At 42.7% G+C, this 21,039-nt stretch overlaps 1 protein-coding gene across 1 annotated transcript; it reads right to left on the reverse strand.

Annotated features, from left to right (window-relative positions):
* Nucleotides 1–15,372: 15,372 nt before the first annotated feature.
* Nucleotides 15,373–20,538, reverse strand: LOC127304863 (uncharacterized). The gene is made up of 9 exons (XM_071820936.1): nucleotides 20,445–20,538; nucleotides 17,934–20,260; nucleotides 17,125–17,269; nucleotides 16,705–17,044; nucleotides 16,403–16,621; nucleotides 16,198–16,326; nucleotides 15,820–16,121; nucleotides 15,483–15,730; nucleotides 15,373–15,401 (listed from the first exon to the last, which is right to left on the reverse strand). Exons 2-9 carry the CDS (start codon nucleotides 20,248–20,250, stop codon nucleotides 15,373–15,375), a joined length of 3,729 nt encoding a protein of 1,242 aa, XP_071677037.1. The 5' UTR covers nucleotides 20,251–20,260; nucleotides 20,445–20,538.
* Nucleotides 20,539–21,039: the final 501 nt, after the last annotated feature.

Here is a 21,039-nt window from a genome sequence, read left to right on the forward strand (position 1 = left end):
TTTAAAACTTGTTTACTTAAACATCTTTAGTTAACAAGTTAATTATTCTAAAAACTAATAACAATTGGTTAAACCCTAGTACTTAATTAAACCTAAACATGAATTGCCCTAATTATTAATTCTTGTGGAAATCAATAAAATGTTAAACCATTACTAATTTTGATTCAAAGTAATTAGTAACCACAACAATATTTCCAATCATAATTTTAGGAGTTGTACCATAATTTAGAAACCCTAGTTTTAATTTAAGTAAGACATTAATCTCATTATTTCATGTATTCATCCATAGTAGTTGCAAACCTAAAACCCTAAGGATTTAACCCATGTGATCATTACACTTTAGTACTAACTCTAAAACCCTAGTTGCTTATCACATGTGATCATGTGAATTTCAAGTTTACTTGTAGAACCTTGATAAGTAACCAATGAATGCATAATCATGATCCATCCACATAAAACCAATTCACATGAGCTTGTCATTTCATGTCCCTATTCCTAATTGAAACCTGGTATAATCCACTAGTGTCACCTAGGTATAAACCCTAACTTGTTACTTGAATTAGTACCATTGATCACTATTTCTACATACCATACCATTAGAATCAACTTCAACCATCAAACCCTAGTAGAACTATTAAGATAAACCCTAATACCAACCTTGTGTAGCAAATCACATCACATGCTCCTAATCAACTAAACCCTACTTAGGAAATGATAAGTCACTTAGCTTAGAAACTATTAGTAATTATTTAGTGAAGCAAATGAGAAACCATAGTAAACCCTAGTAGCTAATTTATAGAACCATCTGGATAACCATCCTTTGATATGATATCATAATCAACCATAATAATAAACCTGCCCATACTTGTTGTATATAGAACCAATTCAACTTAAGCACCCAACTAGTTCCTATTAGTGGAACTAAATGAATTCAATAGTAAACCCTAGAAAGCCATAGCTCCTATGTATAGTAGTTCATATTCTTATTTAACCTGTTCTTCAAAAGTTATTCTTTTGAAGTAAAAATGTCAATCAAACCTTAGAAGCCCTATCCTTCTTTGAAATACTAAATGTTTCTTAAACAACATGTTCTTCAAAAGTTATTCTTTTGAAGTATAATATAAATAATCATCAACCATGTCCTGTAAAACTTAAAATTGAGCACTGTTCTTTACATATTGTTCCACCACTATTCTTTATGTGTGTACTTGTTATGATGTCTTATATCACTTGATTATGATGCTAATATAACCAAACTCTAATAAGAATCTTGTTTGAGAACCATTCTAAAAGTGCAACCAACCTAAAGAAATCTTTACAACTCATACATCCTAATTCATCGAGGTTAGGTTACGCTCGGAATGATTGCATCTCATACTATGCATTATAGCATCTTTGCCAGTTCTTTAAACATTGTCCTTACCGGACGATGATGGTATTTCAGAATTTGGAGTTATCACGTATCGAAGCTTTTGCCTGCATAATCTTGCAGTCAAGAAAGGCAAGTTCATCGCTTGCTCATGTCATTTGATTATTTGTATCAAACTATATGCAAAGTACTATACTTATCACTCATGCATTGAAAAGCAAAGTATTATTTTACAATTATGAATATGACTATGTGGTGGGCAATGGAACCATGGTATGTGTTGATATGGTGGAGGTTCCATTGCATGGGTACTACTCATCTAGGACTAAGTACCAATGCCGTCCAGTGATTCTAGCGCCGTACATATCGCGTTATCCATAAGATCTATAATGGCTCTGGGGAAGTCAGCTGTATCTTTTCCCTTCTGCACACCAACGGATCTGTAGAGCTGGTGGGGTGTTGGAGGCACTGCCGCAATAGGTTGGGATATCCTTTTAAATCCCCATCCATTAGTGATGATAAGCTCTACGATCTATGATGGATTGTCCGGAGTACACCGTGAGTAAAGCCGTATTATCGGGAGAAGTCTACTGGGGGTGTACGGTTGGACAAAAGGGTGGGTTTGCAGGGTCGCGGAGAAGGCAGTGATTGGCTTGGATCTTATACTGGGCCTCACACCAAAGGAAGTGTGGACGGGGACATACTCTCGGCCGGCAACAAAGTTAAGATCTCTTGTGGGGTAAAGTAACGCACCTCTGCAGAGGGTATCAAGAATTGTGACTGTCACTCCCTCGTTCCGGGAAGGAATCGCGAACGCGGGCAGAAAGGAACTCCACGAAGTTCTAGTCAACTCCGTGAAGACCGACGGGCATAGTTTTCAGAATAAAATAAACCTTTTGAAGAAATGTTTATGAAAACTTGCATTGGCCTATGACTTTCTGGTCTATGGCTGTAGCTAGTGCATGATACACATATTTCCTAATATGAACTTGCTGAGTACGCTCGTACTCATTCTATCTCGTTTGAACCCCCTTCTTAGAGCAAGGCACCGAAGGAGAAACTACCGTGGAACTCGAAGACAAAGGAGTCAACTGCAACAAGGTGAAGAAGCAAGCAAAGAAGCCAATGGAGTCAACTACTGTATCAGCTAGAGTGGAACTTAGACTAGTAATAGAAGGGAACATTTCCCTAATCCTAGCACCTAAGTAGCTAGTTGTCTATAGCAAGCCAAGTAGCTCTTTAGCTTGAGTTAGCAATAAGTTAGTCTACGAGTCGTTCTTCTGGAGCTTTATTTGAACTTTTACCTCACTGTAAAGTAGGAGGCTGTGTTGATCTTCTGTAAACAGTTTGTGTATCCTTCTATAGACATGCCTTGGACTCGCATATGTTTCTGTTGTACCACTCTGAGAGATGTAATATGGGTGGAACGGTGTTTCACTTGTGTTATGTCAACGACTTGTGTACTACACCATGCAGTGGTACGCTGGGTCATCACAGCTGGTATCAGAGCAAATGCTTTGACCCTAGGATTAAAACCCTTTAAAGGAGACCTATAGGTTTGGTAGTGTCTATAGGAAGTTGTCTTAGCCAAACCCACTATTCTTTTGACTTGAGATGGGTATTCACTTGAGAATAACCCTGACACACTTGAGTCAATATTTCTTATCTATTTTCTTAAGTGAAGTTAGTTAGTTATCTTGCTTCATTCCAAATAATTAGAACACCATTGAAGCTTAAGATAATTGGGTGGTAGTAGACCACAGTTGGTATACAATACATGGTAGTCCAAAGAAAGGATACAACCATAAGGAAGATATCCTATTGGAAGAAGTATACCAATATAAGTATTGTTAAGTAAGAGTCATTAAAAAACACTAAGATGAATGATGTTAAGTGAGGAATATAAGTTATATAAGGTAGTATATACCTATGATGAGTCAATCATAGGAGGTAAGGAAGAGTGATAGGAGTTACATGAGTCTACTTTCAATAATAAACTAGGTACTCATATATGATTCACTTGAGAATCATGGTATGATGGAGTAGAACATCATAAGTACGATAACAAAAGGATGACAAGAAGTAGGATTTAGGGAATAGTTCGAAAGCTTAGGCCTTAAAATCCTAATAACTGTACCAACTATGTTAGAACCATAGTCCTTAATTTAAAGAAGACTTATTTAGAGCATATCACATAGAGAAATCCTAGAGTTATAGGTGGTATATTCTAAACAATCATGTGTTTAGAGTAGACATGTTAGAACTAATTGTATTATAGGAAGTAGTCCTCAATAGCACATATATATGGTATACTATTTTGATAGTACTTCCAAAGAAAACTAGGTTAACTTCAACTATCTCAAGCCTTTTTTGTTTCAAGTTTGTCTCATTGCAAATGTGCAATTAAGATAAATGTTGAGACAAATAGTAGAAATTCACGTATTGTGCTAAGTATCACAACCTAAACCTATCTTATGTGGTGTTATATACTACACATCTGATCCTGATGTTTAGGGATGTCTTACCCAATTATTATATTCAGGCATATAAGGATGTGTATTATAAGCACAAAGCTGGATTTTATTGGATTTTATTGGATTTTCATTGTTTGACTAGATCCATACATGAAGTTTGAATTTGATATGCAAATGCATGTTGCAATATCAAGCTCTTACTGGATGTTATAGGTCTAGAGGGTAAAGGTATTCGTGTAAGGAAGTGACGAATTCTGAAGATTTGGAGACAAGATGAAGGTTCACTGGAAGAAGGAAGTAAAATTGTGGGAAGCAACCACAACAATCTGAAGTAAGGACCAATAAAAACTCACTTTTATCCTTAATCAAGGAGTATTTCAACATGGAAGTATCATGAAAGTGAGAAAAATAGTGAATATGGAGCAGAAGAAGTAGAGCTGTATTCATTATAGAAGAAGGGAATGCAAGTGAAGTCACTTACAATACTATTTTCATAGTATCCACAAGTGGTTATCTTGCAAGACAAATCCTAGAAGAAGGAAAATAGACAAGTGAAGTCGTAGCTGGTATCATAAGACCGCAGCTGATATAGGATAACCATGAAGAGAAAGAATGTGAAGTGAGGTGTATATTGACTAGAACCATAACATAGCCACAGCTGGTATCCAATAAGCCACATCTGGTACTAGGTAGTCTGCAGCTGGTACCAGATAGCCCACAGCCTGAACATTTCTTTACCCTAAAAGAAAGGGGGATTCCGCAGCTAGTATTTCACAGCTGGTATTCCCTAGCTAATAAATATTTAGTCGAAGGATTCGCATCGGATACCCACAACTGTGTGGATACACCGCAAAGAATTCTTCGTGAGACTTTAGAAAGGTACAAAATATAAACTAGACTTAAACCAACTACCTAACCTTGGAGTTTAATGATTAGAAGAAAGGAAGTTGGAAGATCATTAGTAAACTCCAAGGGGGAGAGGAAGGCTGAATGAGAAGTATTAAGATATAATATCTGAAGTATGGAAGCCGAAGAAAAATGTCTGAACTGAGAGGAAGTCCGATCTTATTTTTATAAGGTGGTTGGGAACTACCCATATAAAAGTACTCTCAAGAGGTTGTCAGACCAGAAGCCGAGGTTCATATCTCAAAGAAGTAAGGGTTAGACCTTAACTTGAGTGGATAATTGTAATTACTCAAAAACCAAGAGAACATAAGTAAGCTTAGAAAATGAAGTTGGATGAAGAAGATATCGAAGGACAATCAAAGCCTAAGAAAACAAAAGATCGAAGAAGTTTGACAATACCAAAACTAATGATTATTAGAAAGATTCCTTTCATGGAACCTAAAGAAACCAAATGGAAGATAACTAGTATAAACTAGAAGCCATGATTGGATGGACTAAATGAGTCTAATCCATTCGTAGGACTAAACAACCAGGACCATGCCTACTGTAAATACCTTACCAAGTACCATTATTTTCGTTATGGTAGTAAGGGACAACAATACCTTACTTTAAACAAATCCTTTAGAATTAAGGTTTGGACATCGCAGTTGGTACACCATAATACCATATTACACCGCAGCCGGATTACCGCAGCTGGTAGAACCAAGTTTTGAGTACCCAAATAGGAAGATTTCACCACAACCATTAGTAAAGTCCATTAACTCAATAAGATGTCCTAATCCAAGAATCTTTGGAGAGTAAGCCTATAAGCTTAGAATGTTAGAAGAAATCATAGAATAGAAGAAAGTATCAGTGCCAGACATCAGAAGACTACAGGAAGGTGATCTGTTCAAGACATTTCAACATTCCGAAACATGAGAGCGTTTGAACTTCGGGACGAAGTTCAGTTTAAGGGGGAGAGGCTGTAATATCCCAGGTTTAGAGGCTATAAAATGAGAGAACACCAAAGTGTGCATTGCATTCATGCATAGAAAATCCGGGGAATTTTCGCGCTTTCAAATAAAACTTACCACAGTAACTGAAGTTTCACTTGACTTGCTGGAAGGGAAGTAGATCATCAAGTCAAGCGCTATAAACTTCACTGTGATCTTTACTAAAACCTTATTTTGGGTAGACATGATTTGATCTATGGATTAGATCAAATGGAATTAGATTTACAACAACACATTCTTTAAGAATCAAACCCTAACTTATTAACACTTAGCAACTACCTTTGTGTGTAATTTAATTCACTTATAAATAAGGTAAACCACAGGGTCTAAAGTGCATAAAAGCCACACATTCTTATTTAAATCATAACTTATTAAATACATGGAATATCATAAAACTAAATCCGTTTACATTACGAATTATAGTTCAAACTATTTGAATAAAATTAACTATGAGTATTTTGAAACTCATATGATCATGCCTTGGTGAAATCAAATCCAACTATTCAAATTTGAGGAATAACCCTCAACTTTGACCTTTTGACCAATATTATAATCTAAATCAAATCAAATATGATATAGTGACTCATCCACAATAATAAAACCATCCACAAGATATTTAGTAGCAAATGCCACTTGGCTATCCAAAAATAAATCATATGAGAGGATAATGATCTTGCCACATAGGATGAAAATATCTACATGACTTGCATTCCAAGCTTTGCCACCTCATGCTCAAAGGATTGCTATGGATGAGGGCATGACAACCAAGCACCTTACTCATCAAACCAACACAAGAGTCACCACCTATGTGTCATGACACTAGAGCTTGCCCAAGTCTATAAATAGAGCCACACCCTTCATCCATTTGATCATCAAGTACCATCATACATGGGGACAAACACCTAGAGCCACTCCATGTTAATTAGCTAGAATCAAGATGAAGAAGCTAGGAGGTGGAGGCATACCACAAGATGCAGGTTTATCATATTTCCTGAAGAACAAGCTACAGAATATTGCAAGGTAGAATCCCTAGGCAAACCATATATTTAGAGGATCATATCATCATATCTTGAGTAGGACCTTAGGCTATTACAAGACATTTAGAAGTGAGAGAGATTATAGATGCTAACCATATCCATGTCTATCCTAGAGAATTTTAGAGTAGTATTACATCTTACTTGTTTAAACCAACCTTTAATCTTGTAGATGAGAGCCATGTTCTATTAGTGAAACATAACCAAAGCTTATGCTCATATTCTAATCCTAGTTGTGTATCACATTAGTGATCACTACTTAAACCCTAGACCACATTTGAATTTCAATCCAAGTATCACTTTGGATTATAAGTAGAACCCTGCCATACCTCATGCCTATTTTATAATTCAAATAGTGAAGCATCACTAAAGAAGAGTATGTAAAACCCTAAACCTTTCACATAGGATCCACTTCACATAAAATGATAGGACTTAATTTGTGTATCATGAATTAACCAATAATGAGCTTAGGAATTAGTCCATGTAATTCAAGCTAGAAATTGCTAAGCAAGATCATTAAACCTAGAGTTTATCCAACCATATGCTTAAACCCTAAGAACTATCATACACATAAAATCATGAACCAATCCCATTTCCTTTACCATTTGTTAAACCCTAACCATAATTAATTTATATGTGAATAATCAATATGGTTAAGCACTTGCAAAATATAAATGTTCACCATTCACATGTTCTCAATTCCACAGGTTGATTCCTAAATTAAATAAGAATTGAGATGAACCTTAAAATAATATCTATTTGAATATTAACTTGTGCTTTATAAGAACTAAAGTTAATCAATTATAAATGGTTGTTTAAAAGCAAAACAATACAGTGAGTAACAGTATCAAATTGTTGTGATATTTAAATAATTTAGGACCTGCCAAAAACAAACAGAAATCAGTTTGAATTCAAATATCAAATTCAAACCAGAAAATAAAAACAGAAAATAGAAAAGAGAATAAGAGAGAGAGGGGCTTACCTGGCTTACCACCGTGGACCGTCGCAGCCCAGCACCGCAGCCCATGGACAGCCCAGCCTTGGCCCAGCACCGCAGCCCAGTCCAGCCCACGGACACTTACCGTTTCGTCGCTGGCACAAAACAAGACGAGGGCGTCGTCTTCCTCCACGGCGTCGACAGCGCAGCGAGGAACGGCGGCCACGTCCTCGAAGCCGATAAGGATGCCCCGGACGCCAACGAAGCTTCCAGAACCCTCCACTATCTCTCTCGCGTCCGAGTCTATCCGTTCGCATCAAGATTCACGCCCACACTCAGCTCACCGTCGCCGTTGCATCTCGGCCAGTACCGCCGGCGAGCCAACGAACCAGACCTCGCCTTGCCCTATAAATATGCCTAGAGCACCGCCAGGAAACCCTAGCATCTTGCCGCCCATCCATTTCTTCCCAGAACCTCTCTATCTCTCACATTCTTCCGCGTACTGTCGCCGGCGTCGAGGAAGAATCCGACGATGGAAGCCACCCCAGACTCCAGCGCATGGTCGAGGAGGTGCGCCTCGGCGCGTAGGCCATCTGGGAGCAAGCACGCATCAAGAGGAGCTCGGAGCCAGGGGAATTTCACCGTTCCCTTTCACTCGGGTTCGCCGGAAAATGGTCAATCGCCGTCGTCTCCGGCGGTCATCGACGCCATCGACCGCACCAGCATGTTCCTGGTGAGTTTGCGCGTCTGTTGGACCAACTCTCGCTTCCTAGCTCGCATCCTAGTTTCATTTTGCGTTTTGGCCGGAGCTCGCCGCCGCAGACCTCGTTGCCGGAGCTAGCTCCGGTGACCATTTCGAGGGGGCGCTGCCACCAGTAGATTCGCCACCGTCTTCTCGTTCGAACGCAACAAGCCGCTCGTCCCGGGGAGCCCTAAATCGTCGCCGATGCTCATCTCTGGTCGCCGGCGTTGAGCCGACGGCGAGGTCGACGTGGCAGTGGGTCCCCTGTAAGTCGTTTGACTTAGTCTTCGTCCACCTGGCAGTATACGTGTCCTATGGCCCACTAGTCAGTGGCTAGGGTTAGCTCCGTACCGGGTAGGTTTAGTATTTGTTAGTTATTTCAAATTCCAGTAAAATACTGAAACTTTGCAAAATCATAGAAATTTCATTTCAACTCAGAAAAATATAAATAATATATCAAAATGCTCACAAAAATAAACTCTATTCAAATAAAATATAAAACAAAAATGTGTGTCAAAATAAAAATTCACTTATTTTTAACCTTATTAAATATGCCATTTCAATTATTTAAAATACAATTTGAATTCAATAATTAGTGAAATTTCAAAATTTAATTTTAACTATTCAGTAACTAAGTAAAATGTTAAGATTAATTTTACTTATCATATTTACATTAACTTAATTATTAGTGGTAATTCATAAACCCTAATTTGCAAATTACCATTTTCTTTAAATAGTAATAACTCAAGAAAATATTATAAGCTAATATTATTTTGATAATTTAAAACTTGTTTACTTAAACATCTTTAGTTAACAAGTTAATTATTCTAAAAACTAATAACAATTGGTTAAACCCTAGTACTTAATTAAACCTAAACATGAATTGCCCTAATTATTAATTCTTGTGGAAATCAATAAAATGTTAAACCATTACTAATTTTGATTCAAAGTAATTAGTAACCACAACAATATTTCCAATCATAATTTTAGGAGTTGTACCATAATTTAGAAACCCTAGTTTTAATTTAAGTAAGACATTAATCTCATTATTTCATGTATTCATCCATAGTAGTTGCAAACCTAAAACCCTAAGGATTTAACCCATGTGATCATTACACTTTAGTACTAACTCTAAAACCCTAGTTGCTTATCACATGTGATCATGTGAATTTCAAGTTTACTTGTAGAACCTTGATAAGTAACCAATGAATGCATAATCATGATCCATCCACATAAAACCAATTCACATGAGCTTGTCATTTCATGTCCCTATTCCTAATTGAAACCTGGTATAATCCACTAGTGTCACCTAGGTATAAACCCTAACTTGTTACTTGAATTAGTACCATTGATCACTATTTCTACATACCATACCATTAGAATCAACTTCAACCATCAAACCCTAGTAGAACTATTAAGATAAACCCTAATACCAACCTTGTGTAGCAAATCACATCACATGCTCCTAATCAACTAAACCCTACTTAGGAAATGATAAGTCACTTAGCTTAGAAACTATTAGTAATTATTTAGTGAAGCAAATGAGAAACCATAGTAAACCCTAGTAGCTAATTTATAGAACCATCTGGATAACCATCCTTTGATATGATATCATAATCAACCATAATAATAAACCTGCCCATACTTGTTGTATATAGAACCAATTCAACTTAAGCACCCAACTAGTTCCTATTAGTGGAACTAAATGAATTCAATAGTAAACCCTAGAAAGCCATAGCTCCTATGTATAGTAGTTCATATTCTTATTTAACCTGTTCTTCAAAAGTTATTCTTTTGAAGTAAAAATGTCAATCAAACCTTAGAAGCCCTATCCTTCTTTGAAATACTAAATGTTTCTTAAACAACATGTTCTTCAAAAGTTATTCTTTTGAAGTATAATATAAATAATCATCAACCATGTCCTGTAAAACTTAAAATTGAGCACTGTTCTTTACATATTGTTCCACCACTATTCTTTATGTGTGTACTTGTTATGATGTCTTATATCACTTGATTATGATGCTAATATAACCAAACTCTAATAAGAATCTTGTTTGAGAACCATTCTAAAAGTGCAACCAACCTAAAGAAATCTTTACAACTCATACATCCTAATTCATCGAGGTTAGGTTACGCTCGGAATGATTGCATCTCATACTATGCATTATAGCATCTTTGCCAGTTCTTTAAACATTGTCCTTACCGGACGATGATGGTATTTCAGAATTTGGAGTTATCACGTATCGAAGCTTTTGCCTGCATAATCTTGCAGTCAAGAAAGGCAAGTTCATCGCTTGCTCATGTCATTTGATTATTTGTATCAAACTATATGCAAAGTACTATACTTATCACTCATGCATTGAAAAGCAAAGTATTATTTTACAATTATGAATATGACTATGTGGTGGGCAATGGAACCATGGTATGTGTTGATATGGTGGAGGTTCCATTGCATGGGTACTACTCATCTAGGACTAAGTACCAATGCCGTCCAGTGATTCTAGCGCCGTACATATCGCGTTATCCATAAGATCTATAATGGCTCTGGGGAAGTCAGCTGTATCTTTTCCCTTCTGCACACCAACGGATCTGTAGAGCTGGTGGGGTGTTGGAGGCACTGCCGCAATAGGTTGGGATATCCTTTTAAATCCCCATCCATTAGTGATGATAAGCTCTACGATCTATGATGGATTGTCCGGAGTACACCGTGAGTAAAGCCGTATTATCGGGAGAAGTCTACTGGGGGTGTACGGTTGGACAAAAGGGTGGGTTTGCAGGGTCGCGGAGAAGGCAGTGATTGGCTTGGATCTTATACTGGGCCTCACACCAAAGGAAGTGTGGACGGGGACATACTCTCGGCCGGCAACAAAGTTAAGATCTCTTGTGGGGTAAAGTAACGCACCTCTGCAGAGGGTATCAAGAATTGTGACTGTCACTCCCTGTTCCGGGAAGGGAACTGCGAACGCGGCAGGAAAGGAACTCCACGAAGTTCTAGTCAACCTGTGAAGACTGACGGGCATAGTTTTCAGAATAAAATAAACCTTTTGAAGAAATGTTTATGAAAACTTGCATTGGCCTATGACTTTCTGGTCTATGGCTGTAGCTAGTGCATGATACACATATTTCCTAATATGAACTTGCTGAGTACGCTCGTACTCATTCTATCTCGTTTGAACCCCCTTCTTAGAGCAAGGCACCGAAGGAGAAACTACCGTGGAACTCGAAGACAAAGGAGTCAACTGCAACAAGGTGAAGAAGCAAGCAAAGAAGCCAATGGAGTCAACTACTGTATCAGCTAGAGTGGAACTTAGACTAGTAATAGAAGGGAACATTTCCCTAATCCTAGCACCTAAGTAGCTAGTTGTCTATAGCAAGCCAAGTAGCTCTTTAGCTTGAGTTAGCAATAAGTTAGTCTACGAGTCGTTCTTCTGGAGCTTTATTTGAACTTTTACCTCACTGTAAAGTAGGAGGCTGTGTTGATCTTCTGTAAACAGTTTGTGTATCCTTCTATAGACATGCCTTGGACTCGCATATGTTTCTGTTGTACCACTCTGAGAGATGTAATATGGGTGGAACGGTGTTTCACTTGTGTTATGTCAACGACTTGTGTACTACACCATGCAGTGGTACGCTGGGTCATCACACTAGCGTACGGTCAGTCCCCTGATGTGGATTTTGAGATCAATGGCCACCACTACACCAAGGCGATTTTTTTTAAATAATACACTTTTTAATATTAATTCCAGAAATAATATTCGTTTTTGGCAAATTTCAGAAATAATACACCGTCGGGGTCCGCTAACCCGAATTTACAAAATCGGGGTCGGCGAACCCGAATTAGCAGAGTCGGGGCAGTGGAACCCGATTTCTAGAATAGCTCTGCTGCGGCGGAAAAATAAAATATAACTCGGGGTAGTGGAACCCGATTTCAATTAATCGGGGTAGGTAAACCCGATTTTAGCTAATCGGGCCAGGTGAACCCGATTCCAATAAATCGGGATTGTTCAACCCGAGCACCAATTTTTCCCGCCTTTTTGCGTTCACACAGTTTCCCGCCCACCCTTGCCGCCACTCCTTCCCGGCACCCTTCCCGCCAATCGTTGCCGCCACCATCTCCCGCCAATTTTATCCCGCCAGTTTTTCCCGCCACCATCTCCCGCCCTGGTGTCGAATTTTAGCCTATAAAAGCAGGCAGCGCTACTCTGGATTGCACAAGTTCTTGTATCTCTATCTTTGTGCTGTTTGCTCACTGTTAGCCATCATGAGTGTGCCGTGCTCTGACCCGGAGTTTAGGCCGGTGAAGGCGAAGGCTGCAAGTTTACCCCCGGGTGTGACTGCGGAGCGTTGTTGGTGCGGCCGTGTTGCTAAGGTTAAGCAGGTGGAGGATTTCTCCGACAAGTTCGGCATGAAATTTTTCATGTGTGCAAGCTATGAGCATGATCCACCCCGTAGTTCAGCTTCGTCGTCCACCAGGCCGCCGGTATGTTTCGACATAATTTTATGTTGGCTTAATTTTGTTTGTGAATTTGATTTAATGTTACTGTTTGTGTTGTAGTCTCCCCCGCCCCTATGCAAATGGTTTCACTGGATAGACACGGAGCAGCCGGATTGGGCACGCGAGGAGGTTGAGGAGAAACAGCGTCGTGCGTGGGCAACGTTCTTTGAGGAGGAGCGTTGGGAAAAGGTCTGTGCTAATGAGAAAGGCGAGCGAGAGAGGCAGATACAGAAACTAAGGGCGGAACAAGCTCGTAATCGAGAGGTGAATCAGAAGAGGATGGATGATGAGGCTGCACGTAGGTTTGCAGAGGAAGAGGTGCGCAGGGAGGCTCGTGCAGCGGAGAGGAAGAGACTAAGGGAAAGAGCTGCTGAAGCGCAAGCGGCGGAAGAACGTGGCGACAAGTCTGGAAAATGGCCACGATGGACACAGGGAAAGTAGTGTGATGTGTCGTATTGGCTATGTATCTTAATTTCAGTTGTATCTTAAAATTCGTTGTAGTGTCGTTGTATCTTAAATTCCGTTGTACTGATAAACCCTATTTTTATTTGAGCTGCAATGTATCTTCATTTCAGTTTTAGTATTATTGTTTCCCGCCTAATTTTTCCCGCTCAGTTTTTCCCGCCTTTTACCCCCGCCGTAATCTCCCGCCAATTGTTCCCGCTCAATGTTTTCCCGCCTTTTACTCCCGCCCTAATCTCCCGCCAATTTTTCCCGCTCACCTTTTCCCGCCGAAAGTCACCCCTTCTAGCCTATAAAAACCCCCCAGTGTTTCCTTCTGTTTCAGTGTATTCTCTCAGCAAGATGGATCCCCCATATAAGAATCCCCCCCATCTTTTCACCGAATCCATGGCCAAACCTCTTCTAGACGAGGCCCGCAAAGTGATGAGGGAGAGTAAGGTAGACACATTTGAGGAGTTCATCAGTAGCGACGCCTTGCTCCGTAAGGTGGGTAGGGAGTTTGAGAAATATTCTTATGGGTGGCCATTGAAGAAGATGCCTGCTCGCAGCCCACGGGAGATAAGGTGTGAGCTTATCAGGTTGAATGAGAAGTGGAAGTCACTAACTTGGAAGAATGAACGAGATAGGGAAAGAGATTTCAACTTTCCATGGCTGTGGACGGTTGAGAGTGAGGACGACGATGATATCTTTGAGCCTAGCAGCAAGGCGAAGAAAGCTGCATCGTCGAAGGGCAAGAGTGCCAAGTCCTCGAAGGGGAAGAGTGCTGCACCACCGGTCATCGACTCGGACGACGACTTCGAGCCTAGCACCAAGGGAAAGAAAGCTGCATCGTCGAAGGGCAAGAGTGGCAAGTCCTCAAAGGGCAAGAGTGCTGCACCGCCAGTCGTCGATTCAGACGACGACTTCGAGCCTACCACCAAGGCCATGAAAGCTGCATCGTCGAAGGGCAAGGGAAAGGGTGTGCTGCGTTCTTAGTGTTTTAGTTATCAGTAATCATGGATCTTGTAGTATGTTGTAGCGATGGTGTACCATTTAATATGTTAGCAGAGAGTTATGTTGTAGTAGTAAGTTGTATCTTAATTATCGCTTGAAGTTCAATATGAAATGTTTGTTAAATAGAAATAGTAGTCATACATGGCGCATACAAATAGTAGTCATACATGGTGCATACAAATAGTACTCATACATGGTGCATACAAATAGTACTCATCTCACTGACCAGGGCCCCTCCCTCCACCTCGCCTCGGTGGCGGTCGAGCCTGAAAAGGTGACGGCGAGTACATACGAACAGGTGGCTGGCGATGTCGGGGAGGAAGCATGTACCCCTGCTCGTGCTTGGCGTATGCTGCGTGGGATCTGGAGGTGGAGTTTGCTGTTGACTTGAAATCCAGTCTTGATAGCTCTGCTGTGTTTCGTCCTGATCGTGAGCACTGGACCAGAAGGATCGTGATCCGGACCCCGTCGACATATGTCCCTCACCTTTGATTAGATAAAAAAACCGTTAGTCGATCATGAGGAAATTCACACATGGTGCACAATTAATATGGATAGTGATGAATTGCGTACCCTCTGGCTCATCCATACGGGGACGCCACCCGAAGTTAGGCATGGGAAATTGCTGCTCCATGCCGAAACCGGCACGCTGCCAATACTCGTAAGTAGGCTCCTCGCTGCTGCTGGTTTTGCCACCCGTAACCTCCTGCCTGGTTAGGAGATGGTGGCCTCGGGCTCGGCGGTACCTCCATACGTGGGCGCGGGGCGTGCCGCGGCTGATGCACCTGCAAAGAGGGACGAGGTGGCCGCTGTGCTGCTCGGTACTCGGCAACATCCGAAGATCGCGTGCATGTGATAGTCGCGTAGATACGACGTAGTTTGTCCTGAAGACGCTGTGCAAAGGAGGCGTGGTGCTCATACCGTCCAAGAAGTGGGCCGGAGGAGAGCGAGCGTGCATGCGGGCGGCGTCATCTTGCAGCTCCGCCGTCAACATGGCCTACAATTGTGAGCTCAAATTAGTTATGTGTTGGCCAAATGTAGAAAAAATATATTTGACTTACTGCGTGATGCCGAGTGCCTGAAGTGGAGTGACGAGGGTAGGTGTCCCACATTGTCGAGGGATCCCTCTGAACTGGGTCACACGCCTGGCTCAGCCGAAGTCGTGTCCTAGGCATGTATGCCCGCAAGTAGTGCTCAAATTCCTGAAGATCAAATGCCTCCATGGTGGCCCATGAAACTGCCGGCGCATTGGCCCAACCGGTGATGTATGGAGCGAGGAGTTGCAACCATCCAGCAGCAGTCTTATTCGCTCCTTTTCTGTTGTACCTGAAAAATGAAGACGAACATGTCTTAGGATAAAATTATGATTGTCCAACATGATGTAATAACTTTGGATAAATTTAAATTGTACTCACGCGTGGACGCGTGGTGGTAGAGGAACTGTGGGAGGTGGTGGCTCGATCAGCTGACGCTGTCCAAACTGTCTCATGACCCTCTGCTGCGACATCTCCTCCACGAAGATATCGAAGATGATCTTCGCCTTCGTCATCCAGTAGGCCCAATCTCTGGTACACATGTTCGATATACCGCCTGGGTATGCCTCGTCGCGGTGGTCCTCACTGTATGGCTCCCAGGTGACATCGCTCTCTAGTAGTAGGTCAAACTGCTCTGTGAATGCTGGGTAGCAATTCCTTAGCTGATTATGCCCAAAATGTCTCTGCATAACATAACACAACTAAGTTAGTGTTACATCTTATATAAAAATATAAAGAAGGAGTAAATATTGCGAATACCTTCCGCGATGTCCATAGAGAACCAAACGTCGGCATGTCGATGCGCTCTGCGTCGTACAACTCGTCTGGCGGCCAAGATCCATCTCTAATCTCAGGACGGCCGATGGGAAACCTCGCCCATGACCAGAGCTGCAACAGGAGTGGACAACCAACGATGCCAGAACCATGCGAGGTTAGCTGGCAACCCTTACACATACCTCGGTACGTAGCGGCTAAGACCGCAGAACCCCAGCTCCTCTGAATGATGTGCTCGCTCGGTGGCCTCTGCTATCTCCTGAGCTATAGGGATGTACCGCGCACTGATCGTATTCCCGTGATTGTCCGTGAACATCGTCTTCCCGAGTAGCCACATGAGGTACGCCTCCAAGCTGCGAGTGATCTGAACCGCAGTCATCGGTACATCTGGGAATCCGAACTGCTCGATCTGTCAAGGTATATTTCAATGTTAGAACTTACATATTATGAGGTAAATAAGTTGTGATAAAAAAAGGTGAAACTGTTACGGACCTGGAACTCGTGTAGCCATGCCTGGCGAGGCCCGTGAGCCTCAAAAGTCATAGGCCCAACGTCTGCACGAACACCCTGGAAACGTGCATCCATGCTGTGCATCCAGCCCACGGTTTCCTCCAATGGGCCTATGGGCTCACCTGCCAACGGAAGGCCCAGCAACATAGACACGTCCTGTAGAGTAGGCGCCATCTCACCCCAGCGAAAGTGGAACGTGTGGGTCTCGGGCCTCCATCGATCCACTAAGCAGGTGATCAAAGCAGCATCGTAGTTCAGGCGCGAAATGTGATCTCGGGCCTCCACTAATCGAGCGAAAGGTAGTAGTCCTGCCCACTTCAACCTGCAAAACAAATAATACACAAGCTAAAGCAGGTCCAATGTAGTTCTTATAAATTTGAGACAAAACAATTGAACAAGTACCTGTCTTCCCATTGAGGGTGTATCATCCAGTTCTTCTTTGGAGTACGGGTCTGCAGTGGCTCCATGCTCTGCGGGTCAGCCTCCAAGTGCGATGCACGATGTTTCTGATCAATAAGTGGATCGAGCAACGATCGAACCGCCATATCTGCATAAAGATATCACAAATTGCTGCATAGTTCATAAATATTACAAATTATAACATAGTTCACAAATATTATAAATTATAGCATAGTTCATAAATATTACAAATTTTAGCATAGTTCATAAATATTACAAATTGTAGCATAGTTCATAAATATTACAAATTAAAGCATAGTTCATAAATATTACAAATTAAAGCATACTTCATAAGTATTACAAATATTACTATCTCCCTCTATTTCTTCCCCTCCCACGCCTTCCTCGGTTGCCTCGCCCACGGTTAGCCGCCGCCGCTGCAGCTGCTGGGTAGAAAGTGGGACATAGGGGGTCCCTGTGTCCAAATTGGTTGCACAGAAAACATTGCCTAGTTGGACCACCCGCTTCTGCTTCATCCATATCATTTCTAATGCGCCTTGTCTCCCGTCGACCTCTGTTCGTCCGCAATGATCTTGGGTCAGGGATGTACCGTCTTTCATTTGGTATCACCGTAGTAAAATTTCCCACAACTCTGTATCCGACCATCTCGCCGGTCCAGGTGTGCAGCACAGCCTCTTTCGCGTAATATGGAGAGACGAAAGAGATTGAGTCCAGCCCTAGTTGTCTGGTAGCTGCCAGCACATGGGAGCATGGAAGGTAAAGCAACCTCGGTTTGTTGCATGTGCAGGCACATGATGGCCATTCTTCATTTCCAATTCTGACCTCATGTGTTCTCACCGCATTCACACAACCAAACTTGTCGGTTGGTAAGCGCACCTCAAACCTCCTTTCCTGATTACCGATGGCCAGAACAGTGTGTGACATACCCTTCTTCATCTTGACATCCATATATTCCATAATGGCCGTACAGTAAGGAGTGTTTGGATTTTCAAGGATATGCCTCAAAGCCAACTCCCGTCTCTCTTTGAAATAATTCATAGTGCCATATAAAATACCCTCCACAAGGGCTGTCAGCGGCAATGCCCTATTTCCCCTAAGCACGAAGTTGTATGACTCAGCTAGGTTGGTAGTCATCACACCATACCTAGCTCCATGTGTGTCATGCAGCAAAGACCACCTTTCTAATGGCTCGTGCTCTATCCACTCTGCAAAATTTTTAATCCGTCGTCCAGGCCTCCTTCTAGTATTGGGTGGGTCAAATCCAGGCAGGTCACATAGCCCAATAGGATCTGGCTCGGGGCCTACTGGAACCTGTGTACCCTGTGCCACAGCTGCTGCATGAGCTGCTACTAATGCAGCTCGGGCGGCTAACCTGTGCCGCACATGGTCCTTAGTGAACTCATCCAGCTTGCCGCGGAGAAAAGTGTACTTGCATTCTTGATTCTGCTTGCACAACTTCTTGAACAGATTCATAAGACCCTTGCTCCTAAACTGCGAGAAGAAATTGGCCCCCAGGTGGCGCATGCACCACCTACTCTGCATATCCTGCCATGGCGTCTCTTCATCAGGTCCGGCTTCTACCAGAGTCTTGATAGCCGCAAGTATACCTGCATGCCTGTCATGTAGCACGCACACATTTTCGCGATCTTTCACTATCGATTTTTTTAACTGCCTGAAGAACCATAACCAGCTAGCAGTGTTCTCGCTCTCAACAAATGCAAATGCGAGAGGCACACATCGATTGTTGCCATCCACTCCAATTGCTGTCAGAATCTGTCCCTTGTACCTCCCAGTTAGAAAAGTTCCATCTACACACATCACCGGACGACAGTGCATGAAAGCCTCGATGCATATGCTGAATGCGAAAAATACCCTGTGCAGAACCCTGACATTAGGGAACTCTGGTATCACAAAGTCTTGTATGTCCACATGGGTGCCCGGATTCCGGTCCTTCAATGTCTGCAGGAGACGGACGACACCGTCATAAGCATCATAGAAGGTCACGAATCTGTTCTCCAGTGCCGTCTGTTTAGCCCTCCATGCCTTGCCATATTCAATTACATACTTATATTGAAGGTGAACTCTTTTCTGGATGGCTTTAACCCCCATTGCTGTATTCTCTACAATCTCCTTGTAGAACAGGCGAGCAATAAGAGTGGATGTAAGGTTTCGGTGATCCTTCAACATACTCTTAAGGACACATGTGTGCGGCACGAAATCGCTCACCACCCATGTTGTGTCATACTTCGGACAGTACCCATGCACCCTTGATGGACATCTAGCATCGCTGCAGACCACTGTCAAGAATTTCTGACTTGAAACGGTGGTTCTGAATACCCTTTGCGTGTTCATTGCCCACTGAGTGATTGCTTCCTGCAGATGTCTCTTGTCAGCATATCTAGCACCAACTGAGATGGTGTTCATGCTGTACTCCCAGGCAGAATCGTGCCGATCATCGACTATCATTGCCTCCGACAAATCATGGTTCCAAGAAGAGGGGATCGGATCCGCCTCTTCGTTATCATCTGAAGTATCGGATCCACCGGATTCATCTGAGTCAACCTCATTGTCCACTCCATCCTCGTCTTCCTCGTCCATCATGTTCTGCATCTGTTCTTCTTCTTCGTCCACGCTTTCAAGCTCAACAGTATCGTCATGACCACCTGCTGCATGGCTACTCTGCCCGGATTGGAAACTGCTGCCGCCTGCATCAGAACTTTGACTGCTCTGGCCTGGATGGAACGCACCCTCGCCTTCTTGGAAATTCACCACCTTCGCCTCGGGAAGCATTAAGGCGATGGGGTGAGTTCCCCTGCGCTCGCACGCTTCCAACCAGTGCACCCACTGAGAGGTCCGCTCAATCGGCTTCAACCGCCAGAAAATCTGGGTACTTGAGCTGCTCCACAAAGCATGCACACCAACAGTGTATGCTTCGGGATTAAGCCCGAAATTCACGGTCAACCACTCCTTCAACTGACTAACTCGCCATGTTTTTGGGTTTGTCAGATGCAAATCCTCACACTGAAACTCGCTCAGATCAGCTCCCATCGGAGTTGTTCGGACCGTGCCATGACCGAAGTAAACAACGAATTTTACTCTATCTGACATATCTGCTCACCTATACAAATTACAGACTCGTCAAAAAAATCTAGCACCTACACTCTAAAATAAATACAAATCTAGCACCTCCAGTCCTAAATAAATACTATCTACCGGTACATATTACACTAACTAATGTGCGAAGCTAACGAACGCAACATGCATTATGATTACACCATGTAATACCAGGAATTAGGGTTTACCCTTGAAGCGTGCCAAACACCTCTGTCAGCAGCTCAGCTTCTCCACCCCGCAGCAGCTCCACCACCACGCAGCAGCACCACCACCACCAGCTCCACCACCACCACCACCTCCACCACCACCTCCACCACCACCAACACCACCTCCACCAAAACGCCTCAAAAACTAACCCATATATAGATCAGCTGATTCTACAGCATTTGGTGGTCAAACTACAACAAATGGCTGGATAAATCGCTCAGAAATGAGAGAAAACGCTGCTGGTCTGAGAGCAAACGAGAGAGAGAGCTGAGATGAACTGAGAGAGCAGCAGGAGGAAGAAGAGAGGTGCGTCGGCCAGCAGGAGCACGCGTCGGCCGAATTAAAAACGCCACCGTTTCGGGCGCGGCCAGCCCGACTCGGGGTCAGGGGCGCCGAATCTTGCGCCTCAGGATGGCGCACCCCGACACCGGCTGCTCCTGCGCAGGAGACAGACCGACAACGGCCCGGCGTGGCCGACAGCATCGCTTCGGGCGCACTGACCCCGACTTTGGCCATCCCCACCAGATTCCCTCCACTTCGGTTTCGCCGACCCCGATTTCTCTATTTCGGGTTAGC

Source organism: Lolium perenne, chromosome 5 (assembly GCF_019359855.2).
Source record: "Lolium perenne isolate Kyuss_39 chromosome 5, Kyuss_2.0, whole genome shotgun sequence".
In the NCBI taxonomy this organism is placed as follows: Eukaryota; Viridiplantae; Streptophyta; class Magnoliopsida; order Poales; family Poaceae; genus Lolium; species Lolium perenne.